This window comes from Puntigrus tetrazona, chromosome 12 (genome assembly GCF_018831695.1).
Source record: "Puntigrus tetrazona isolate hp1 chromosome 12, ASM1883169v1, whole genome shotgun sequence".
Classification (NCBI taxonomy): domain Eukaryota; kingdom Metazoa; phylum Chordata; class Actinopteri; order Cypriniformes; family Cyprinidae; genus Puntigrus; species Puntigrus tetrazona.
This window is the reverse complement of record NC_056710.1, coordinates 16,365,661-16,393,107: the sequence shown is the minus strand read 5'-3', so window position 1 is coordinate 16,393,107 and position 27,447 is coordinate 16,365,661. Positions and strand designations below refer to the sequence as shown.

General features: G+C 36.5%; 1 protein-coding gene across 1 annotated transcript in view; it reads left to right on the top strand.

The window, feature by feature from the left end:
* The first annotated feature begins 1,503 nt into the window (after positions 1–1,503).
* Positions 1,504–27,447, top strand: part of si:ch211-216b21.2 (heparan sulfate glucosamine 3-O-sulfotransferase 3A1) — a 36,371-nt gene continuing 10,427 nt past the window's right edge. Inside the window, exon 1 of the mRNA XM_043253191.1 lies at positions 1,504–2,446. Coding sequence (XP_043109126.1) covers positions 1,887–2,446 — 560 coding nt within the window. The 5' untranslated portion in view covers positions 1,504–1,886. The remainder of the gene's footprint in view (positions 2,447–27,447) is intronic.

Below are 27,447 nucleotides of genomic sequence, written 5' to 3'. Positions count from 1 at the left end.
TCTGAGATTTCCTCTTCTGTGTTACTCAAGAGAACAAAAAAACCACATACTTCTACAAAAGTTGCAGTAACAAAACTGCAAGGACAAACCCAAAAATACATAAACACTGGCATGATGTTGTGCAACGAAGTCCTCTCAGCCTGCGTTTTAGATTTCAGTGGACTGGCCTGTCCACTCAAACACAACGTTTCCGCACATTCCTTCATCATGAAATCGATAATGGTGGTACAGAAACATTTGACCCAGGGGGCATGGCAGGGGGACGGCCCGGCTATGGTTGTTGCCTCTTCTTTCACCAGGGATGGCCGAAAAGGCCAGGGTGTGATTTGTTAAATGCGAGTCAGCCCTTGCATTGTGTCCTCATCACGGGGACATCTGGCACAAGCAAGCCGGTGTTTTGACTGAGGTCTCCATCTCTATTCTGAAGCAGTGGGCTGTACTGCATTGAAACACTCCTTTGGCTTTCTCATGGTAATGCTGCAAACTACAGGAGCAGATGTGAAACATTTGGTCCTGTTCTTGTTCACTTGTAAAGAAATAATGCGCTGCTTTTACTTCTATTTCACCATGCTGTGTTCTTCTCCTTATTAAAAATGAAAGAGAATACGGTAACAAGGAACGAAATGACGGTCGTCCTTGGTGGCCTGAAGCGCGCTGAAGTCCGAGTGTAATTGGAGTCGGAAGAATGACTGATTAAGGGAAAAACGAAAGAAGAGCCAAATGTTCTGTCAGTGATGTATCTGTGCATCACTAGGACATAAAAGATAAATAGTGGTAAAACCTGTGATGGAATGAACACCAACTTTTTTCTCTCTCTTATCCATCCACACAAATGATGAAGTGCACACGCCCTGTAGATTTGGAGATAATGTTTATAGATTTAGTCATGCAGTAATGCATGTCTGAAATAATCTTATTAAACCATTGCCGTGACTGTGTAAACACACACTTGCACAAGAAATCAAACAAAGTATCAGTTTCATACTAAATTTTTCCTCCATCCAATGGCTTAGTTTAGCATTAGCTTAAAAAACTATAACTATAAAATATAATATTTCCAAACAAAATGAACTAAATCAAGGGATTTGCTGCAAAAAAAACTGTTTACGATCTTAACAATATTATAACGTTGCTTAGAGAGGCATTTGAGTCTTAGCAATGTAGTTACTTTTTGATTTATTTGGTGAATATGGTGATTTTTATGAATCTACAACCACCTTGCGTAAACTACAAATCTGCATTTATTCGTCTGTGTCCACGGGCGCTGAATGTGACATTTGCTTTGAACACGAGCGTGACCGTTGTTCAGCCGAGCTGACAGGTGGGCGGAGTCTGCCCTGCCCGTACGGCATCCTATTGGTTACTGGCATGCAAATTACAGGCGCTCGAGAAAGATTTCTGGAACCTGATTGGACCGCGACACGTCAGTCACTTCAAGTGACGTCATTACGAAGTTAGATACAAGGCGCACACGTGTGAGCTACTAGTGCTATGAAAGTTTATCAGAATTTCACAAATCATTGGAAGCAAAATCTGGATTAAACTAACCAATAATAATAATGATTATTTTTGGGCTAAATAAAGGCGTTCAATTTTTTTTTTCGCTCTAAATTTGTTTTGAAAACGAACTATTAAAGAAATAATTTAAATTAACTCTAACATGGTGATTTAAAATCCGCACTAAACTAATTCTCGGACTGGTAACTGTTGACATTAAGACTAGGAGCTTTACATATGCGCAAGGATTTTTGGAGAGCGGCGGGCGCGAACCCTAATCCACCTTTGATGCTCTCAAGCTCCAAACTCTGCCTTATTTTTGATGGCAAGACTGAATAATGCCAGTCTAGCATGGCTGTCTCTCCAACTCATGCCACCCGTGGACCGACATGGCATTTAGCCGCGTCTTTTCGGACCCTCCGCCCAAGAGCATCTTTAAGACCTTCGCGGTCATGTTGCTTTCTATACTCGCGTCTTTATACTTTCTCCACTGCCTCACGGAGCGATGCGGGACCTGTATACCCACGGAGAAAAGAGACGCGGGTCCGGTGGAAGGATTTTACGCCTCGGAACTTAAAAATTTTGAGTCGCTGAGGAGAAAGAGACTTCTTCAGAAATGGACCGCGATGAGGCAGCACAGCTTGATCCACCGGCTCGAAAGTGTCCGTAAAGAGGATTTACCTGACGGACGCGTTTTCCAGGCGCGCGCGAAGATGTCAAACTCTTTGGATGTAGATCGGGAGATGGGAGAATCGTATTTTGATACAGGTAAACTAAGCGCGCTAGGTGAGGGCAGTAAGAAGCTGCCTCAGGCGATCATCATCGGCGTGAAAAAAGGTGGGACGCGCGCGCTGCTGGAGTTTCTGCGCGTGCATCCGGATATTCGCGCGGTCGGAGCCGAGCCGCACTTCTTCGACCGTAACTATGACAACGGAATGGACTGGTACAGGTAAGTTTCAACTCCATTCTGATGAAGCCCTAGTTTACACAACAGCTTGAAAAGACACGCGTTATTGTTATTAGATATTTAATAAATACATACATGAATCACTTGTGTCTTGTCTTGTGATCTTGGAGAATAAATATTAGCATTATCATAATTATTATCCTTTACATCTTAAGTAATTATGTATTATTGTATAAAACAATATTATTATTATTAACAACTTTTTATAGCTGCATTATTTCATTTTGCCGTATGAAACGTCAACAAGTGATCTAAATGCTAGTCTGTAAATATAGTATTAGAATAATATATTTGATAAGATGATAAAGGGGGGAAACTATTTGTGAAGTGCATTGTTTCTGTTATTTAAACAAATCCAAATGATAAAAAACATGCAGAAAAAATATGTAAATAAAATCATCTCTTTTGATTGAACTATACTGTATTAACAGTAATGCTTCACACTAATTGCTGTAGCTTTTATTCTAATAATCAATAGATCAGAATATAAGTGTGAATAAGTATTAAACAGTACATATCTGATTTTCTAATCCATAAAAAAATAATTTTCATTTGCAAAGTATCTCTTGAACTTTTTGGCATTTTGTACTTTAGCAACTTAAAGGCAGAACAAAATGCTCACGATATTGCATAACGCATATAGCTGCTTGAGATCAATATTTGTACATTAATGAAAAAAGAAAGTGCAAAAGTTTTTGGGTTTTTATTTTAAGAAATTTGGGTTTGGGGTGAAAGAAAGAAGTATTGCCATTTTTTTATATATATATATATATATATATATATATATATATATATATATATATATATATATATATATATATATATATATAATTGTTTTATGGTTGTGTTAGTTTACACGACACCTTAAGCTTTTAAGTAAGGAGTGAGGATTTAAGGATAAAATCTGAAAAAAGTATATTTTGTGGTATTTTTTGACAAACACACACACATAGACTTTTATGACTGTTAAACTGACCTAACAATAGTTTTCAACCCCTAACCCTAACCCTACATCTTAAAGAAATTGTAAAAATTTGTACTGTTACAAATAAACAGCATTTCTTATTTTTAATTATTTTGTCCCTAGTAAAGGGCTGAAGGCCAGTCAAAAATGTAAATGTCAAAAGATTCAGGTTTTACTATACTTGTGGGGACCAAATGTAGCATAAACAAGTCCACTCGCACACACTTCACTAAAGAATAAAACGAACTGTTTTTAGTTTAATTTTGTTGTGCTTTAATATGTAAATGTTCTGCATCGATCCGGTGTGTGGGTGTGTGTGGTTCATTCACATATCTTCAGGCTGCTGTTAGAGTTTAACAGCAGCTTGTCTTTTGCTGCTCAGAGTAATGGGGCATATCAGACATATCGCAGCTCTGTTATTAAGAGGGATTACGGCCATAATGAAAGGTTACCTGTCTGTCTCCGCAGGTATATTTCACCACCAGATTTAGTTAACATACCGGGTCATGCAGAAGTGCCAAAGAAAACTTATCCTAATGCTATCTTTCCCACCCCTCTCTTCTCCTGTGATAGATTTCCAGATTTCTTTTACCAAATATATATATATATATGTATATATATATATATATATATATATATATATATATATATATATATAAAGAAACAAATAAATACAGAAATCCTTTAAAACACTTACTCTCTTTAACAACGTGCAGTCTCTGTTTTCAGCATCACTCTTTCACTCTTTCACATCATTCTATTCATTCTTTGTGCTTTGTTATATCCACGAGGATCCCATATATCCAAAATAGTTGCCAGGATTCTTGGGAAAGGCTCGAAAACAGGCCTGCAAGTCGTAAACACCCCATCTTTTAGAAAGGAAAACCCTTAATTTAAAAGGACACAAGAAAACACAACTGCAACATCAAACTGATTTACCAATAACACCACGTACCATATTACTCATGCATTTACATTACGTCTGCATGTGCGGACCGTCAGGTAAAAAGAGCAAAGAGTGAGAGAAAAAAAAAAAAAAAGATGCGTGATTTACTTGAGCCAGAACACGACTGTGGAAGGGTGTCAACTTTCTACAAGACAGGAAAAAATAAAGAAATAAACCAAGCGGCCAATGTTTTTCTCCCACTCTCTTTTCTCAAACGGGCTGAAAGACATTTCCTGAATATATGCACAAGACGTGACAGTTTGATGGATCTGTGCAAATGTCTTAAAAATAAAGAAAACAAACATAAAATTACTTTTGCGGCATAAATTCTCACCCTTTGTCAAACCCTCTGGGAATAATTGCGTTTTCCCGACCGCTAAAGTTATGAATGGGCTCTGTTTTTTTTTCTCTCTCTCTCTGCACTAATCACTGTGTCCAATTTGCTGGAATTATGTGACTCTTTTCAGGCTAGGCTGTGAATGTTTAAACACAGAGACTTCCATCTGCAGGGATGAAGGTCCTTTGTGTGTCGTAATGGCTGATACGGAGACTGTGAAGGAATCACACAACTTAGCTTCTCTGTGGGAATGTGAGACGTTTGTGTGTGTGTTTTGTCAATTAAGTTGCTCGTGTCCAGTTGGTCCTATCGGTGGTGCAAAATGTATGAAGAAAAATCTCGAAATCTAGATGTTCTGAGCGTTCGTGCTGTTTTCAGCAGTTTGTCAAAGAAAAAGTAATTGCAACGTTACCAGATTGCATCTGTGCTACTACAAATATCAGTGTTGTCGTGGCTTGTCAAAGCATTACTCACCCATCTGCAGTCAACATCGTGAAATCAGACACAGCCAGAACATCTGTGAGAGGTAAAATACAGAGTATTAGATTATATATTATGAAAAGCAGGCTTTTCTTTGGGCTACCAAAGAACCCCTTTTTTTTAATTATTGACAGTTCATCGGCCCACTGTCAGCTAAAACAAAACGTTTCTTCATCTTGTGTTGAGACAATGCCACTTAAACCCCAGTGCTTTTGTTATGGAAATCCGTTCTAAAAAGAGACCATTTAAAAGGCTTGATGTAATGGGAGGTCTTTGCTTAAATGAAAGTCTGTTTCGATCAAAGCTTCTAAAATGACCCTTTCAGAAACCTGTTGTGTCCAGGGGTGTGTTTTATTAATTAAATAGCTAGTTGGGCTACTTCTCAGAATTGGACTGGAAACCATGAGGCCTTTACTCTTCGACACCTAACCAGTAGATATTGTGTCCCATAATTCCCAACTGTAGTAGAGGAGACATTTTAAAGAGTGTGCATGTAATATTATAAACTTTATCACATTTACCTTAGTCTACTGTTTTAAAGTTTTAGGTTGGAAAGATTTTTCAGATGTATTTAAAAGAAGCCTATTCAACAAGGCTGCATTTATTTGACCAAACATACAGTAAAAATGGTAATATAGTGAAATATATTATAAAAATTTCAAATGTGGTTGGATATATTTAAAAATGTAATTTATTCATGTGACACTAAAGCTGAATTTTCTACAGCCAAATTGAATCAATTTTGAAAACATGCAATTAAATTAGAATTTTTGGAATTTTTTAGACTCGTAACGGTAATATAATATTAAATAAATAGTCTTCTGAACAGTTCAATGCATCCTTTCTAAATACATTTATTAACAATTTGAACAGTTATTACATTTATTAACCTTTACAATGTACTGACAACTAATTGAAACCACTACACCACATTCAAAGCGTGGAACATTTCCAAATAAAGTTGTGATACAAATCTTTGAGATATTATTTTGTTTTTGGTATTGCACTAATAGTCATACGCACTTAATTAGTTTTGTTAATAAATTATCCGGGCCACTTTACTTGTGGTAAATTGCATACTTCCTTTTAATTATAGCATTGTTTTATATGCAAGGAAATTAAGTAATTGCACATCTGGAGAGCCTGTGCGCTTATGTTTCTTTGCACTCTTCCCCCTTGGTAGCCCCTGCGGTGAGGGCTTCTCTCAAGTGGATTCAAGGAACGCATATCAAAGCGCAGCCACTCAAACTACATTAAAACCTCTTTAAAATTCAAGCTAGAAAATGTGGAAAAAGTCCTAGGCCGCAGAACTTCTGTAGAACTTCTCATTTTTCTCCTTAAACTATCTTAAGCTGAAGTTTGCATTGTGCAAACAAACTAGTTAGCAAAAGCTCCAAATGTCTCTGAACATCAATAGCATTTAAAGCAGCAGAGTTTGACTTGTAAAGCTGCTTCGTGATTAAGTGGGAAGCAGGCTCTAAAACACGCCTCTGTTTGGAGCTATAGACACATTTCTCATCGCAGGTGTTGTGGAGAAGGTTTTGGAGGACCTGTGGAGAGGCTGGCTGGCCATTTGGCAGAGGGTAGTGTGAACTCTGCTGGAATAAGGGGAATGTTCTTGAGCGATGCATGGCACAGACCCCGTTTCTTGTACACAGAACATGGTGTTCGCTTCACACTGGCAGACACAGCCTGTGGTTTATAGTGCAGTGGCAAAGTTCCTGGGAAAATAAAACCCCGTGTTAGTGGAAATACGGACAGATTCACATGAGTACAGTAAAAACTGACAGTCGGTAACATCTACATTTGCATTTAACACACTATTTTTACATTTGGTCTGGTGGAGTATTTCAAAGGGTTGTCTGAACACAGCACGACCTCATAAACATTCATATGTAAAGCTTTATTAAAAAAAAATAAACGAAAAAAGCTGTTGCCTGTTGTTTCACAAAGGACTTTTAACATCCATGGAACCTTTCTATAAAAGGTTATTTGGTAACACGTTACAACAAGGTGTTATTAGTTACAATATGTGTTGACATGAACTAACAATCAACAATGCATTTATTAGACTATTTATTAATCTTTGTAAATAAAAAAATACGGCTGTTCAGTGTTTATTCATGTTAGTTCACAGTGCATTACCTAATGTTGACAAACACAACTTTTAGATTGTAAAAATGCATTAATAAATGCTGAAATTAACATTAACTAAGATTTAAAAATGTATTGTTCATGTTTACTAATTTTGTTAGCCAATGTTAACTAATGAACCTTACTATAAAGTGTACAGGTTATTTATAGTGGAAAAGAATCTTCAGATTATTAAGATCCAATAAAAAAGTTATTTAAAGAACTGTTAGCAATAATAATTAATAATAATAATTAGCAATGTCTAATATAGGTCAAATACCATGCTATTAATATTTTTCTAAAAGAAATGTATTCATAAATTAAATCAACTTTTGTTGTTTGCGTGGAATTATGATTAAAGCTCAGCAAATTTAATTTTATTGCATACATTCGTTAAACCCAAGCAGAAGGTTCACACACATATTTAAGTTGACCAAAAGTTGTATTCATGTAAAAAGGTTAAAAATACACAAGTGAAAAAATGCACACGCTCAAAATTACTAGTGTGCTAGTTCTGCATCTTATATAAATACCAATGAGATCAAAAATATTTTTTGCTGAACTTAAGGTGCAAGAAAAACACAAAGGAGCTTTATTATTAGAAGCTTTATTATTAGGAATCCCATGCCGCTCACCTGCTCGCGCACACACCTGCATGTGCTTTATTAGACTGTTATAATGTTTTCTACCTGAGCCAGCCTTGGGGCAGGTTGTACTGTAATGTTGTAGCGATAGGATGACATAAGCCAGCTGGGACATGAGATCACGCTGAACAAAGAGACCCCTGTGTGTGCGTGGAGGCCTTTGATCTGGTTTGGCTAGGGGCACCGCTGTGACATGTTCGCTCAAGTTACCGCAAATACACAGAGAAACACTATCATCCCTCTCTGCGATTCTTGCTCAGTTCAGCAGACAGTTAAACAGCATAATTACGATCTTCCAGACACTTTTCGATAACTGCAGGTATGCCGATCACATTTCGCTCAAAGCATTTCCTTGGTAACGACACTGTTACCAGTGCAAAATTGCACACATAATCACACTCCTTGACTGAAATGAACTGAGAGTGGACTTTGTTTATTTTGTAGAGCAAGATGCCAACGACTAAAGCTCGAGCCAAGTTAGAGCCTTGTGATTTACAACGGGACGCCGAGAGTATAAATGTGCTTGTTTGCGTGTGTACGGACGTGGGTCACAGGAAGGTTCAGACCTTTTATGTAGGTCATGTTTGGAGGTGAGAGGGATCAGTAACTGGATCTGTAAAGTGAAGGATTTCAGGAGGGTGAAAATTAACGTCGGGGTACAACTGTGTGAGGGAACTCGAGAGGTCTCTTAACTCTTGTTGAGGGAATGTGTGAGCAAGCAATCTGATATACACAGATAAACTGTGGCTGGTTACGGCCAACTACCTCATGATACAATAGACATTGTCACGATATATATGTCGCGATGAATCATAATGTCATAATTGGGTTGTGATTAGAACTTTGCCAAGAATGAGAAAACTTCACTTTGTATGCTAATTTCAATATGAACATTTTGAAATGATTCCTCATTAAATGAACTGTAGGAAAAAAAAAAAAAAAAAAAAAAATATATATATATATATATATATATATATATATATAAAAGCAACTATTTTCAAAATCTCAAAATCATATTTACATGACATTAGCACATTAAAATGAATGATGTTAAATATGTTTGCAATTTAAACCATTAATTAACCGTAGGTTGTTCGTTTACACACTTCCTGATTGAAATTATACCTTATTATATAGTTTTGTCTTTATTTGAACTCTATAGGAAAATTATATGAATTTAAAAATAAACAAATAAATAAAATAATGTGTTCATACAAGAACCTAGAACTATCAAGGCAATATAAGTTAGAAAATAAAAATAAATAATAGATAAAAATCTATATATTACTTATATTGTGTTTTGGTACTTTAGATCTTTGTACATTTTATTTTTATACATTGTTGTACATACATATTATGTATAATATAAAATAAATCTAAATCTAAATATATATATTTATTATGCTTCCCCATCCATGACAACACTGAAAATGTAAAAAATGGATGTATAATACAGTATAATACTGTATATGTTAATGTACACAAAAATATAAACACACTAATACAAAAACCTGTTATAAATGCATTTTTTAATAAATTACACTGCATTATATTTACTATATACTTAAAGAGTACTGCCACATATTTTATACCCTCACACACACAAACAAGCACACATACACACTTGCGACAAGTGTCTTATGACTTTCTTTGCAGAACACACATTGTGTTAACCCCCTCAAACGCACACACGCAAACACTCTTAAGCAGCTGATCCCCAGAGCCGTTTGGGGGGCCAGGGCACAGTGCTGGCTGTCAACAGCTGCCTGAAAGGCATTCTGGGAATCCAGCCCCCAGTGGGCACTGAAGAGAGCGAGCAGGTGTAGACTGCTCCCCAGACACCTTCACACACACACACACACACACACACACACATACCCACCTGATGCCATTGCCTCCTTCACAACCTGAACACAGCCGAGCGGGACACACATTCAGCAACATTCAGCACTAAGATGAGCACAAGCAAGGTATTGATGAGAAGTGGGAAACGGGATTGAGGATTTGCAGGTTACAGGTCACAGAGAGCGACTCCAAAGGGCGAGAGATGTCGGTCGTGAGAGTGACCTGCGTGCAGACGCAGATGGCAGCGCGAGGGATCGGTTACTCACAAGTCGGGTGTCACCGCTTGTTTATGTTGTTCGTTTCGTGCAAGCTTTGATCACGAGAAAACAGTTAGAGACTATTTTTAACTACAGATATGGTGTCTAGGCGACTTTTTACGCTTACGTGTCTAAAAGTTTCATCTACGTCACTCCCGAGACCAGCTTGCAACTATTCATTTATCTTTTAGAAGAAAGTAGTTCACGCAAAAGAAAGTAAGTCATCATTTACCCAGCCTCAAGTCAACTCTGCTGACTTTTATTATTCTGTAAAGAAGAAAAGGTGATTTTTAATATTCTGCCCATTCAATATAACAAGGCTAAGGCTAAGGCTATGAAATGACAAAAAACATAATGAAGTATCTTAACCCTTAGAAGTACAAAATTAACAAATCAATGTATGATTTAAAGTAAAAAACTCTAGACTGTTATTTCCAAAATTCCCTGCATATCACTTCATGTTTAAAAGTATTAAAATAATAATTGTCCTTATCAGTTCGGTTTTGTTATCAGTTATGTGCATTAGAGTTTTATTTTACATCTTCTGTCGTTTGCATTACGCAATGTTAATTGCATTATTTAAGTTTTTTGTGTTTACCACAGTGCTGTTTTGCGTTGGAGTGAATGACTCTGCACTTTCTTTATATTAGCATACACTTCAGCCTGTGGAAAAGGTACTTGTGATAAACCTGTGGCTTTCTCTTTTCCCACCTGCATTATTATGGTGGTTGTCAGTGTATGTTAAAGGTACAAAAAAGATGTAAATGCGTTTATAAAATCATTCCGGCAAACTGACAAGATTGTGATGTAACTATGGACTTTTTTACAGTGTATGTCTTCTAAAGTAATGCTAGTTTGGAACAGCACAAGGCTGAGTAAATGTCAATAGAATAAAATCTGGCATAAATCATCTTTTTAAGTGTTTACATCTGCAGTGATTCTGACTGTTTGGTCACTTTACGTGACAAGAGCAACAGTTTCTCACGTCATCTACCTTTTAAAACAGTTGGATACTCGTGGAGAAACCAGTAGCCAACTAGCAACCAAAAGTGCAGCATGGTCACGCGACGATCAATGAATCTGATTCTTTAACACATGTGAATTACTGCGTAACCATGCACAAGCTACAGGAGACAACAAGTCTTGATAGCATACGTTAACAGCAGCTGCGTTTGCTTAATCTTGTTTTACCAATAAAGACGTCTCTTGAATATTTCATCTAAGTGGAGGCGTTTTATTGCCACAAAATCATGAAACCTCCACAGATAAACACAGCAATTTATTCAACGAGCTCTTAAGGGCATGTCTGCGAATGTAAATTTTTGTTTATTTGCTCTGGGCATTGTGGAACTACATTGGTTGATGTTTTTGTATATTTTAAACCAAACTAACCCGGGGCGGTTCTCAATGTATCAACTGAAGCAGCTCAAAATTTCAGCGCTCGCAGCAATTTAGTGTCATTTCACCTTCCTGTGCACAGATTCCCGCTCTTTCCCTAGAAAAACCTCGAAAGTGGTAGCAAAGTGTTATCCTGTCATAAAGAAGTTGAAATAGTACACCGAGCACTTGGCAGTAGAAGTGCATGTGGGTTTATGTCCGTGCAGAGCCTGCAGGAACAATGCAGAAGGAGGCTGACAATATAAAAGAGCCGTCGATGTCTGTGAACTAGACCCAGCAGCGCTGAACAAAACTACCCGCAAAAAACAACAACTACAATAGATCAATCCTGCAAAAGACTGCATGCGAGCAAAGCTGTCGCTACAGCGAGCCAAAAGACGGTACCGAGAGTCGGGACAAAGGGAGAGCGAGAGGGGTGTTGTGGGTAAATGATGCATGGCAAGAGCACATACGTGTTACGGGCCTCAATGGGGCGGAATGGTGGAATAAACCCTCTGCGTCGCATGATGGATTTCACTTTCCCAGCGCGCAGGCAACAGCTTTATCACAGGAAAAGGGAGACAGCAATTTTCCACCCTAAGACAGACATGAGAGAGAAAGAGGCGAATGCTAGTTTCTTTTAGATTCTGAAATCTGGTTTAAAAGAGTTTAAAAATCATCACTTTCCCAGCATGATGATATTCATTAGTAACATTTATTATTTATCAACTCGAAATGCAAAACTATTATAAGCGCTCACTCCATTCACGAATCCAGCACAAAGGCCATTTTTTTCTTGTGTTTTTGGCACGCGTTGTTCATATTTGAAATATTACAAGAGCTCTTTTAAATTATACGTTTGCACTAGTGTTGATGTGGTTCCTATTGTTAGGTCTTTAACGCTGTGGGTGTCCTGAGAGCTGCTGTGTGTAATGTGTGTGTTATCTTTCCATGTGACCCGTGCCAGCAGTACAAAGCGTGCCAGTCCTGTGGTGTCCCTATGCCACTATGAATCAGACAGAAAACAAGACAGAGAGAGGGGGAGAGAAAAATGCCAAGTGAAAAATGTGATTGTGTGTGTGTGTGTGTGTGTCAACCCAGTTTATCCCATACTCTCTTCATCTTCTGCCAGGCCTTCAATCTCTGAAAGAAACCAAACAATCCAATCAACACATTTAGAAGAAATCTATTCACAACTTCTTTAAGACGTTGATGGTGCGTTCATATAATATCAAAATGACTGCAATAAGGACTTTCTATACTGTAAAAGCCATTTAATTCTTTGTTACAGCATTACATTTTTCTACTTGACAGTTTAACATATAAAACAATTAAAATGGCAGCCGCTTTAAAAGATGAAGACAGATATGTAGTAACCTCTGCTTGTATTATATTTTATTGTAACTGATGTTACCTTATGTGCTTTCTTAGTTCTTCAATATTTTATAAGTGAATATATTTAATGTCCTATTTTTAATTCATTTATTTCCATTTCGGCGTCTAGCAGATGCTTTTATTCAAATTGACTTACAAAAGAGACACATACAGTAAGTCGTTTATCAGAGGCAACAATATTCATAGTACACAAGCGCAGATTTATAAGTCAGATTAGTATATATATATATATATATATATATATATATATATATATATATATATATATATATAAGATAAGATAAAATAAGAAATACTTTACAATAAGGCGCCATTTGTATTAATTAACTAAACTAAACAAGGAACAATACATTTATTACAGTATTTATTAATCTTTTTTAATGTTAGTTTATAAAAAATACAATATATTTAGTTGTTAGCTCACAGTGCATTAACTAAACTTAACAAACATAACGTAGAAGTATTGTTTATTCTTAGTTCACGTTAACTAATGTTGTTTATTAATGTTAACTAATGAACCTTATTGTAAAAAGTAACCAGTAATTTATTAATTTACTGTTTTTATTTTTATTTTTTAATAAAACAAAATATAGCAAAATATCAAACCAAGTGGCGCTTAAACTAAATTACTGACATACTTTCACTTGAAGACAAAATATAAAAAAAAATCGAATTAACTTCTTAATGAATAAATAATCAATAATTAATTTGATCATTAAAAAAATACGAGTAACACTTTATTTTACTGTTAAACCTATAAGTTGCTTATTAGCAGGCATATTACTAGAATATTAGCCATTTTAAGGCTAATTAAGGATTTATTGAGAGAGAAGTCATAGTTAATAGTTAACAAGTGTTACCTATATTCTAAGGTGTTACTAAACTACACCTGAACAAAATCCAAAAAAGAACAGAATTAGAGGACATTTTGGGTGATTTTTTTTAACATTAGCAAAGCCACATATCCATCTTTTTTGAACCCAGACCTCCCATCTACCTCATAATGAAAAAATGCTTCACATTTCCGGTCTCTGGTTGTCATTAACTGCATCATGAACTGAACGTCATGATCTGACTCTGCATCACACTGGTGTTCCTAGTCAAATTTACACACAGCTTAACCCTGTAAACATTCTTATTGAGTTATTTTTAATAAGGTTCCATTTAAATAATTCAGTCAATCTTTTTACCAATTTTTACATGGATTATATCCATAGAATTCATAACTGTGGCCCTCATCAGTCACTCAGGAGATCAATTTTAAGTTGTGTAAGTGTTTAGAAATTAGCAATTGTGAAGGCAGTCTCCAAGTTGTCATAATTCGGATAATTCTGCCAACTTTTTTTAAACTTAGTGGCCAGTAGTATCAAATAACAATAAGTCTGACATCTATAAGACAAGCTCTGTCATAATCCTTCTGTATTTCCCATTCACATGCAACACAATCCACACTATGTGCACATATATTGATTTTATTCTTAGCCACTGATGTGTTCGTGTTCATGGCAGATTGTTTTGACTTTAGAAATGAATTTGGGAAATGTATCATGGCATTTTCTGTCTAATCCAGTGTTACAGAAACATGCGAGAAGACCCGCATACACCACAGCACCAGTAACAGACACTTGAGGGTTGGCAGTCTCAGTCCAACTGGGCTGATCTCCCACACAAACACACAAAACAGAGAAAAAGAGAGACATCTGTGGTAAAGAAAGTCATCGTACCTCACATGTGAATACTAGACGCTCTGTATTAATCTTTATACTTGCGGTGAAATCTCTCAGGTGGCCAACCTCTCAACAAACATACAAGCACTTTTAAATACTGCACACGGTGCAATAAACCACCTTTAGTCTTGAAAGGTGTTAGTCTGAACAGCATATAATACTTACCACAATAGCTGTAGATTTATGACACTAAATTAGCAGGTTGGGATGTTCCAACATTCTTTCCTTTGTTCTTAAGTATTCCACATACGTTTCAAAAGATGATCCCTGACGTGATTTAAAGAGTCTCATAATTCCCTGCACACTTTTCACTTGACTGATCCAGTAGATGTTCTTTGGCATATAATTTACCATCTAGACCAACCCGGTCTCATAAAAATGTACCTCTGCGCAACACTTACTGCACATTTCGTCTTAGTTTTTCACTGGGTGGTGCTAAAGCATACGTGAACCCTGATACATTGTTATTACATTGATATAAGTATGTATTGCGGCGGTTGTTAAAAATTAATGCTCTGTCATATAGGAATTATGGCCTACACCAAATTCAACCCTAAACGCACCCAATAGTGTGAACAAATGCAAAACTCATTTGTTTATGCAACCTCAGGAGCTCCTTGCCTCTCAAGCACTCTGTACTCCATACCATCTATGAAAACTCATAGATATGAAGCTGGATGTGTGTGATGCTAATGTAGCATATTATCCCAGCATATTAATATTCTTCAAGTAGCTGCGAAAATTCTGCTTTATTCATTGAAACTTTGTAAATTTGTGTGAAATAAAATAGGAGTGAAAGATTTTTATTGCCATAGCGTTCATTTCTTTTGGAAAGTGCAGTAATATGTATTTGTTGGTACATATTTCGTGTCTCGCTAAAAAGTGCACCAAAGTATGTTTACGCTATGAGGCCAGGTAGTCTTTCGCATATAATTTACCATCTAGACATATAACATGAGCCGCCTATGTGCTTAGCATATGTTTGTTGAATTCATTCGTCCTCTTTATGAATATACGTTCAGCCAGACGTAAGCTCTCCCTTACTAGTTGTTATGGCACGTAGACGAATCAGTCATCAGGAGAGAGTGACCCGCTTTGGCACCAGAGTGCTGACGAATTAAGCCCGCTGGCAGAGCTTGGCTCTTTTGCATAAAGATAGAGTGTAGGCCTCTGAACGGCCTGTGATGGATACTGTAACCACAGACTCCTCTGAAGATTGCTAATGAAACCAGCCCTGACTCGCCATTAAACAGTCTGGAGGAACTTTGACAGAACGCAGTGTCTAAGTGATGGAGGACAAGCACTTCTTTGCTTGTTTTGCTTTCTTGTTCGTGAAAAATGACGCATTTATTGTGGCATCGATTAGGCTCGGAATAATGTGAAAAAAGGTGCTGTATTTGTAGAGAAACACAGCGAGCAGGATGATACCAAAGGGAAGGATTAAACACTAAGACTGATTTCTGCTTACTTTAGTTGCAGGGTTTCCACATTTTCTGACCAGTGAATTTCCATGATTTTCCAGTCAGCTCTTAGTCATGGATTTGTAAAAATCATTTTCCAGAGATCATACCTACAAAGTCTAAAACAGTCTAAAACAGAAAAATGTATATAGGGTATAGACATTTCCATGACTTTTCCATTCATTTAATATGACTAATAATAGCTTTATATATTATAATTATTACAGTCACAAAGAGTAATTTCTAGCCTAAGAAAAAAATATATACAATGGACTATGGAAATGCCTATGACTTGCATAACCTTTTAAGATTTTATTATTTTCCATGGCTTTTCCAGTCATGCTTATGGAACTTTTGATATTTCCTGGTTTCCCATGTGTCTCAATGTTTTTTATGAAATGACAACATGGGACGGGATTACTTGGTGAAAATGCACGTTTCTAAAAAAAAATGACTGGCCAGAAACATTTTGAACTATAGCGTAGTAAAAACTACTAAGTGCATTACATTGTAATTAACTCATCTGAAATGTGTCATTTGCTCAGTGGAGTCAAATAAAAGTCAACCGGAAACCACTAGCTTGTGCAACCTTGCCTACAAGTCTTGAACATTTAATAACACTCAGACTAGTATAGCATATCTATGTCATTCTTTTGAGAGTGAGTGTGACAGCATATTTAAAGAGCTTGGACAGATGAGACAGGAAGAGAGTGTTTTTAATGACATCCTCCCGAAACAGGACACCCTGAGAACTGCGATGCCTCTGAGGTCCTTTAAATCTCTCATTCCTTCATCCTCTTGAGAGACACACCCTTCAGCTACTGTCCCAAGTAATGATGTTTCCACTGTATCTGGTTAATAAAAGTAGTTAGAACTTGAAAAACATCTCGCTGTTTGAATGTTGACTCCAATTCACTGTTCAGGTGGCCTCAAAAAGTATTTGGACAACTTAAAAATGTATTAAAATGAAACCAAGTGGCACTTATACAAAAATATTACTTCATACTTTCATAAAAAATATATATAAAATGAAATAAATATATATTTTAAAAATAAATTAAATTAAAAACTGTTTTATTAATAAATAATTTATTAATTTGATAATAAAAATAAAATATGTCTAATTAAAAAAAAAGAACAGAATATGAGGAGAACTAAGAAAAGCTTGAGATTTATTTGTATTCAGGTGCCCCTTTCGTTCTTTTTTATTTATAAGTTTTTTTTAAAGGCACTGAGTTGTGGCAAACAAATGAATAGAAACACAGTAACAGTGAAGTATTGCTAAAAAGAAGGTGGGGAATCATAAGTCAAAAAAAAAATAAAAATATCTGTCAAGCACTTGTTGTAAATCATCATCTTCTGCAGTGCTGAGAATGATCAGTTCAAGACGTAATGGTCTTTTCCTATCCGCATTAGTTTATCAGATTCACAGAACTCAAGTTATATTTAGCCATAGTCTACTGGAAGTATACATTACGTTTTAAATCCTCCTTTTGTTCAGAGCCTTCAGAGACCTTTGGGAAAACATCTTGGAAGAGCGCTGTATAGTTACATGGAGATTTATGTACACTCTTAAAAATCTCTCCTCAGATCACTTCCTGTTTCCTCCCGCTGTTTACAGCACACAGGCGGACCATTGTGGGAAATTTGTTTTCATTTGCTTATCACCTTAATTGAGGTCTCCCTGAGTTTCTGCAACAACCATAATTCCATTACACAAACTATTTTGAGACATTTTATTAACTCAAATGAGGCTTCAAGGCCTCCCACCACACCTAATGTGACTCTAGGCAGCGCAAAAACAATCCCACACATCAATGCTCTGACGTCCGGCCAGATCAGACCATCAGGGTTTTAACAACCTCTGCTACTCAGAGAGAAAAGAAGAGTACTGTCTTAATACTGGTGCTTCCAAGCCCTACAACTATCACTCTTCATTTCTAAGTGATATGGTTTATGCATATCTCATAGAAAAACCTCACAGGGGGCTTAAATCCAGACTTGATGTGAGTTCTTCTGATTTATCCCAGTAAGCAACCACCCAGAATACCCTTGCAACGCCCTAGAAGCCATCCAGAATACCTTCACACCACATACATCACACTATCATCGTGGCGGTGAGTTTTGCACAGATAAGAAAAGCTATAATACAGAATCTTTCCTACCTGCTTCATTTCTTTTAACATCTGGAGAAATTTAAACCTCTCCTGGGTGTGTGAAGGAAGAAGGCTGCTCCGAACGCATTGTTCGAAAATCTCAAAATGTGCTTAGCCTACACAACGGTGAGACATGAAATGATGTATTGTTAATAATGCAGTATATTTCATTAGAGAGATAAGTGAAATATGTGCTTGGATGGCTGTATTTTTCTGTGCTGATCTCAAAGACGACACATCTGTTTTCATCAGAGATTCAGTTATTCTGCAATAATCATTGGAATCTTTTTAATCTAATTCCTCTTAATAATTTGGACGGCATAGCTGAGCAATGAATTTAATTTCAAACAGGGTCTGGAGAAATATAATATCACAGAGGATTAACTTTGATGGATTCTTTGATGGAAGTGTGCCATTTGAAATTCTTACACTGCATGCATATACAAATGATGTCAAATCAAAGCTGTTTCTTTTGTAATCGCTGCAGTTTTTATGGATAAATGCAAAACATGTTAGGCATCATATTGCAGTTCTATACTGATTATAAGTCACATGTTGGATAAGATATACTATTTATAGTTCATAAGTTAGTATGTTGTATTACTACATAAAACTGTTGCTTTTAACTTAACTAAAATAAATATTAGATCAAAAATAAAAAAAAATTATTTCTTGAAAAAAAAATTCAAGAAATTAGAAATGCATTGGCAATTAAAATAAAAAATACTAAATTAAGAGTAAACAACAAATACAAAAAAACAAAATGACAATATTATTACAACAAACTGAACATTTAAAAAATAAAAGGTAGTTCAACGATTAATAAATAATGCAACAGTATATAAATAACACCAAAATAACATTATAGAAAATGTTGTTACAAATCCTCATGACCTTCTTCTGCGAAATGCAAAAAAGTAATCTTACTAATGAAAGTCAGATCAAAGGTCAGATGCCACTTAAATAAATTTCTCAAAATATATCAAAGCACTCATGGCAATTCCTAACACTTTTAGGCTTTGCCAAAGCAAATTGGTGGCTCATACATAAAATTTTAATTTCCACAATTTTTGGAGTGGACCTCCGTGCACACTTGTTTTCTAAAAACTAGGTTTTCGTACAGATTCTTACTGAATCGCCACCTTGCAAAAGGCTTTCTCATGAGATCAGGTTGCGTGTATTCAAATATGGCTCTCTGCATCAGGCTGCACACAGGCAATTTAAATATGTGAAAATGTGTTGATGTGTAAATGTCAATTTCTGGGTGCTCATTTACCTGTAAAGACGCTTTCACACACTGACACAAATGCTCATGCGAGCTACTTTACACTACAGCACTGAGAGGTTTAGAGCTGGCGCAGTATGTTGCTTTTCGCATAATTGGCAAAAAAAAAAAATCACAATTTTCTCCAACACACACACAAAATGTTTTTAATCTACTCACTTCTGCTGCCTCAAACTGTGCGTAAATGACCAACTGCCTCTGCAATTTTCAGTCGTCGTACTGCTCGTGATAGCTAATGTATATGCAAATCAGATGGCATTATATATCAAATGTTAAATCACCGAGAATATGAATGCAGCTAATACGCATTTTATTCTCTATATTTTGGCAAATGTTTCTTTCTTGAGCGATGCTCATACAGTGATCCCGTCCTCATTATAATCCATTTCGATCTCTAATCGTTCTTTTCACGCCCCGTTTTTATTCATAGACTATGTTTGGTATGTGTGGGGCATTTGTCTTTCAAGCATGGCCTCCTCGCTCAATCTTTCTCTCTCGACTCCCCAAAAATTCACACATTATCTTCCTTCAGCACTCTCCCATTATGCTAATGCCTTTCGAGGAGCGATTGCATCAGGATGAAAAAAATAGAGTAAAATCTCTCTGATTGATTAGGTGAGTTATCATATCGGGACGGCCCACCCCAACACCCCCGTATGCCATTATGGGCGACACATAGACAACTGTTCATTTATAATCACTGCCACGAAGAGTGCGCAGCTTATAGAGTCGAAAGTAAGAGTTATTTTTTTGGAATAAGCACATTACTTATAAGACAGATAACTCAGAATAAATACACCACAGAAAGAAGCATCATCATTCACTTAGATGTCAGTTCGTGTTAAAATTACCAGTCTTTTGTCTAACAGGACAGGCTCCGTGACCCTTAAGCTCGCCAACGCTCGAGACTTCAATTCTTCCATTGTTTTTCTTATTTGCCAAACTGGCTTATTTTCCAAACAGCCACTATATCAAAAACCAATCTTTCTATTTTGTTCCAAGACAAAAGCCGAGTTCTCAATAGGTCTTTTGTTGGAGCCTTACAACAGCATCCTTCTGTAATCCGTTCTTCATATTCTCCTCTTCGTTTAAATAACGAAAACCTAACTGTTGTTGACAGCTTTTCACAACACCCTCCTATCAGCAAGCCAACCGTTTCTACTCGGCGACATGGTTTTACCTTCACTCGTAGGAAAAAGGAAGAGGTATTTCTACATGTTTCTATTCTCCAAGGACAGATTTTTCTTTTTATCGGGGTTCACCACATATTTTTCGTTTCTGTTGAATCTGGGTTCGATCCCAGTCCAACCGCCGCTCAGTTCAGACACCGTTACAAACCACAGAGGCTTTCTTCATCGTCCTGCTCATCTCTTTTCCTCTTTTTCAATCTTCCTGCATATTAAACACACTAACACAACTGCCGCAGATAGCTTTGCTCTTTCATTGTATCGTCACGGTCACCTGTACCGCATGATTCAGCCGCTGTTGGATGTGAACGAGGTGCACGCAGCTCCATTTCTTCCTCGGGCTATTTACTTAATGGCTAATGCAAAAAAAGGCCTCCAAAATGGAAATGGCACATTAACCCACCCCTTTTTTCCCCATTTTCTGGCCCTCCTGCCTTTCTTCGAACTCCTCATTCGGATAAATTACCGTGCTAACACATTATTACGAGGCACATTACTTGTTCTGCCCAATATATAAGAGGAAAGGGAGATGAAATCCCATCAAATATTTAAAGCGACAGCCTTCTAATCAACCTCACGATGGCTAACACACTGCTGGTTGTTTGTTTCTGAAAATGCTATACTGAACAAAAAGAAATCCTTGAAAAAGGAATAGAAAGTATATAAAGTGTTCATTTCCAAAACCAGATAACATTGTTTTGTATGTTTTTTTCAGTCTCAATCAAAGTGCAGTTGGGTTTTTTGACTAGATTACTAGTCAAAAATTACTAACTAATGCAATAAAAACATTATAACATGAGAAACATGATTTTTGGAAATTATCTGTTTTTGCAAATAAACTCTTCAGATTTATGCAACTATATTTCCTGTAAGTGCTTGCAAGGTGTTAATTTTTCAGTTAAGTTAGGTTTAATCAAGTCTATTTATTCAATTAAATAATCTAATTATACATTTTCTGTAAGCTTTATGTGAGAATTAACATGAACTGACACCATTCTTGCAGATGATTAAACAGATATGTGAAAGAAAAGAGTAATTTTTACTTAGTATGCAAATGAATGCAAGAAAGAAGACCAGTTGTGATTCAGTATGCAAATGTTGCCTATAGCACAGGTTAAACATTATGACATTTGTTACAGTGCACTTAATGTCATTGACGTCCAGCACCATAGGCCATTTTTTGCATGCTAAATGTGTACTTTTTGAATAAATAAATGTATTGAATGCAAATATGTATTCAAATAAATCTATTTCTATATTAATTTATATACAAAAGTATGCAAAAAATGCTCATCTGCATATCTACAAAATATCTAATATATAAGTCAAGTCTGTATGTTTGGGGTGAATTCATTTCAGACGTTTAATATGGTCCAAAACAAACCCCTAAGCAGAATATCAGTCTAGCACTGCCTTGCTAGCACTGTAATGAGTTTATATGAAGCATGGGATAAAATGGCATTTTTAAACATGCTAATCTGGGCTGAGAAGTCTGTATGATGGCAGGCTGTAGCAGCGCAGGGAAGAGCTGTGAGCAGACTGCTGCTATGTCTCTCGCAGCTTGGCACCATGACAGGCAGAGCAGGATGGGAGTCTTTTGTGTTAGTAGAGCTCAAAGTATAAGAGTCTTACAGAAAGAGAGAGAGAACTGATGAGGAACAGAGACTGAGTGAAGAACAGACTCAAGTATAATCACATGGAAAGAGCTAGGGGAAGAGGAGAGAGAGAGAGAGAGAGAGAGAGAGAGAGAGAGAGAGAGAGAGAGAGAGAGTGACAGTGAAGTGCAAGTGAGGCTGATGAAAGAGCAGAAATTAAACGAGGAAGAAATAAAGATTATAGCTTACAGTAAGAGAAGAAAAGTTTAAGACAACCAGAGAGGGACTTAGAGAGAGAGCAGACTCTGTGTAATCAGCTTTGCTCCTCACTCTTCCATAAAGTGCTTGATGGTTCATCCCTAAGCCTTCACTTTTTTTCTTTATCATCTTCCATTTTGCCTACTTTCATCCCTTCCCAAACCGCGCTACTCGGCCTCTGCCTCCCTTTAGCTAGTAGCTATTGGCCTAAATAGGTCAATAAAAGTGGTGCAGACATCAAAACATCTGTATTCTGATATAAAAACTGAATTAAGCCTCTGGCTCTATGACCAGGTCAAGCCTGCACAGCTGCAGATTGTTTCTTCTTTGTGCTTTTAATGTCCAAAATGGGCTAGATGAACATAATATACGATAGATAGTATATGACTTCGAAACACTCAAAAACTGTAAATTTCTCAAATAATTACAAAGGAACAGCTAATTTGAATTTGTATTTTGTTTTATGTAAATACAACGATTTCTACTAAGTACTTACTAGGTTATGGAAACCTTAAAATAAAATGTTACCAAGCATTATTTTTTTAATTTACGAATGATTATTAAAAAATTAATTGTTGTTAAACATTGAATAAACTGATGTTTAGGTTTCATGATTGTACTTACTTAAACATGCATTTTGATTAAGAAAATGCAGTAAAATTGAAATGGAAAAACAGGATTTTTGAAACAACAACAACTACTTTTACAGAGCCCTATATATTTTGCATCGAACACAATGTTTGTTTTATTAACTGGTAATGAAGACCGGTCATTGTCTCTGTCCTAATTTCAACACGGCCAGACAGGTTTTGTTGCCTTTAGAGCAGAACAATGGCTGCCTTTATACAGCTGCTGTTTGACAGGATCTCATATTGTGGGAGGACCAGGTGCCGGGAATCGAGTTGGGATTTCCCTTATTCTGCACGCCACTAGTAGTGTGCGAGTGTGCACCCATGTGCCATGTGCTGGCCCTATTTGCATTCACTGAAGTGTAACCCCACGTTATTAGTTATTAAGTCATACTTACATCAGCTTTTATTACTTTGGTGTCTCCAAAGCAGCAAACACGAATGATCCGGGAGTGAACTTAGATGCAAACGGTGACATCAGTCTATTTCGACAGATTAAAAAATCCAGATGATGAATGAGCCTTGTGCACTGATTTCACAGCCACAGGGCATTGGTTTCAGAACCGCTGGTCCATATTAGACAAGCAACGAGAGCACAATGTCTAATTTATAGCCCTGTTACCAGAGCCACACACAAAAGAGGAGAGTTTGAGCACAGAGCAGCTTGTTCATGTCATCTTCACCCGGTTTGATTTATAGTGGCTCTGATGATTTTCTCTCTTTGGGAGAACACTGCTCCGTCTCTGCTGGTCTACCTCTGAGAATGGGGACAAGAAATGGCAAAATAACCTTTTTGCAAGTTTCGTTCTTGATGTTCAGGATACAACTGGGGAACCGCGAAGAAGGTGCTTTTGGTTACAATGGTCTTCGCATTGAAGCTAATTTTCTACATGGCTTGTCTTTCCTAATAGTCGACTATAGATTAAAGGAATAGTTCAACCAAAAAAAAAAATTCTGTCATCTTTTACTCACCCTAATGTCATTCAAAACCCTTATGATTTTCTTTCTTCTGAGGAACATAAAAGGATGAAAGAAAGTTAAAAGAACTAAATAATCTATAAAGAAGAATTTTCCACGCAATTACAATGGAGTTAAAATCTTTCAAGTTTCAAAAAGAACTCAAAGTTACAATAAAACTATTATTTGCATTTTTTTAAAGTAGTCTATGTGATAATTTTCTCTAGCCATATGGTAGCTTTGTGTAAAGCACAGGACAGCATTTTAGGAAAACATGTCAAATGCATGAACTAATCACAGAGCCAACGTTCATTTTCAATGAAAATGGTCACAAAAATGCCTGAATCTGACTGATTTTTATCTTGGCCCAAAATCACTGACTCCATGATCTGTTCACAACTGTTAACAAGAAGTCAATGTCAGTGAAAAATAAAGTACATGTAGCTCTGTACTTCACAGAAAACTATTGTATGGCTTCAAAGGTTAAAATAGTATTTTATGTATTGATTTTTTTTACAGCAGCAAAAGTTTGTTTGTGCAAGCTCTTTCTGCAAACTTTTTGCTTTAGGGTTCCTCATTTGTGCACAAAACATCAAGAATGAACCTCGCAAAAAGTTTATTTTTGCTCCATTCCGGCATTTCAGAGAATTTAAAATTGATGAAGTAACATTTTACAACGGTATTGAACCAGAGTTGGAACTCCCATAAAGAAAAAGTGTAGTTCTTTACATGCTGTATAAGTGGTCAAAACCCACCAACAATGATATTAGAGCCCTCCTGAAGAACACAGATGGGGTAAAATACTAAGCAAAACATCACAGTAGTGCCTAGAGCACAACTTGAACTAGCAGTCAGTGCAGGTCTCTCACCCACAGCGTCGCAACTAACAGGAAGAACTCTGACATGTGGACCGAATCCTCTGAGCCTCTGTTATAATAGAGAACATATGCAGGCGTACTAGAGGTCTGAAAGTCATTGAGAAGAAGCAAGTACCTGCAGATTTCACTGTAGGAGTGCCAGACTAATGATACAGTGAGCATCACCACAGCATGGCTGCCATATGTGTTGGGTTTTGATCACCTCAGCTGTAGAAGATACGGAAGAACATAATGTGGTCACAGCATGTGTGTTTCTGGTTCAGCACAATTTTAGTGCAAGGGTAGAATGAATAGAAGCATGCATGTGGGAATTTGTGAATATGTTTTTGCTAATTAAATCAGCGTTTAGTCCTGACAAAACAGTAAAACAGGTAATATTCTATAATACGTAATAACACTTCATTTCAAAATGTTCTCAGTGATGCTAATATCAAAAACTACTATTTTAATTATCAATAATAGCTATTATAAATGTTATTAAAATAAAAGTAATTTTAAAAATAAAAAATGCTAAAACTATATTGTGGCTACAATGTGCTGTTATATTACGTAGATTATTATAGTTTTTGATAAATAATGCAAACATGAAACATGAAAATACCACAAGAATGTTTGGAATCAGTGATAATATTGTTAATATACAAATGAAAAACAAATATAAATGGGGAAAAATTAATTTCTGTGAATTACATTCACAAATGCTACTTGAATACTGCATAACAGTAAAATGCTAAAACTAAAATAAAAACAATTAAAAAAAATCTAATTCTATAATAGAAATGAAACTGTAAAGCATGAAAAAAAGGTAAAATTAAAAGGCCAGAGTGTAGACCAAAACTAGTGAATTTAAACCTATAATAACCTTGTTTGGATCTGAATAGAATCACTATTACAGTGCACAAGTTGAGGTTAACATTTATTGAGCTGCACGTACAAAACGATCACTCAATTGAAGCAGTGAACTTAAGGCCTTCTGTTTTGAGCCCGAACAGACAATCTTTATAGATTTTTCCAGAGGTCGACATAATAGAGCGACTCTAGTACAACATGGACCTGACCTTTCAGTCCAAGATATTCTGCTCCAGTAAAATAATCCAGGGACCTACCAGATCCGCCTGTATCCAAGTCACCGAGCAAAAACAAAGACATTTCCACTTTATGTTCCGTAATTATATTTAGATATTGCTATAACAAATCGTATTTTCACTCTCCCTGTATACATACACACCTGGACCTCATTAATAAAGTTAAAGATCCGATATATTACTTTAGTAAGTACTGTGAAATCAAGCAGGCCATTGCTGCTGATGGAGTGATTGTTGTTTTGCAGAGGTCAAGTTTCTTTGTTATTTTTTTCCTCATGTGGTTCTTACTGAGGGATTTTTAATAGGTCTGGAGTAACAGACGTCTAATCGTCTCCAGCTTCCTCCTGAGGGATCGTATCCACGCCTGGCAGAAAGAATGAACCTGGCACAAAATCATTGCCTCTTAACGGAGGGCTTAAATGGAAGAGGATATACTAAAGAATAGGCCTTTAAAGCTAACTAATCTCTGCACAGCTCAGCAATCGAACACACAGCCATTATTTTTTTATTTTTTATAAACTACTCAGTGCTGACTCTTAATAAACACACGGTGTCTTGCAAGTGAAACCGAGATTAAATAAAACACTTTCACTTGACATGTACCTCAAATGCAGGTCACATTTCTACCTGGAGACACTGGGAGAACCAAAGTAGCTGTGATGTGCAGCACCGCTCGAGCATTAAGCTGATCTTCAGGTAATACAAAGCCTCAAAAATGAGCTTGGCGTTAAGTTTAGGTGTCTTATCACTCTCAAGCTCTAGAATTTGCTGAAAAATAAGAGAAAGAATGTGTAAGACGGGGGGAAAAAGATAAGACTTTGTAAAAAAATGAAAAAGAGAGAGAGAGAGAAACCGGCTTTAATATGTTTAAGAGTAATCTTGTCGCTGTACGTGGTGTCTGTGACTCACTGCAACTCAGAAACAAGTGGGTCAGAAAGACATTAAAAAGTAATGCAGATGCCATGTTGAAGTGTAGTTCAAACTTACAGTACACCAAAGCCCTTACCATCAGTCTACAACACACACACACACACACACACGCACTGTACAGTATGCACATCCCCGTCACCACAGCCAAACTTGGATACACGTATGCAAAGCTTCATTTTGCATCTCATTTGACATATTGACCAGGGCTGTAGAATCCATTGCGATACTAGGTCCGCTAAATAAGTACTTTAAACGAGTAGCACGTCTCACTGTAGTATACATAAATGTATGCATATAGTTGTGTGCGTTTGTGTGCATGCCATGTGTACCTGTCATCTTGAAAACTGACTTCACAAGGTGTTTGAATTCCATTTTTTGTTGCTTATTTTGTTGCTTATCCAAATAAAAAAAGAAAATGTGTGTTTTATACCTACACATAGACACATATTATGTAAATG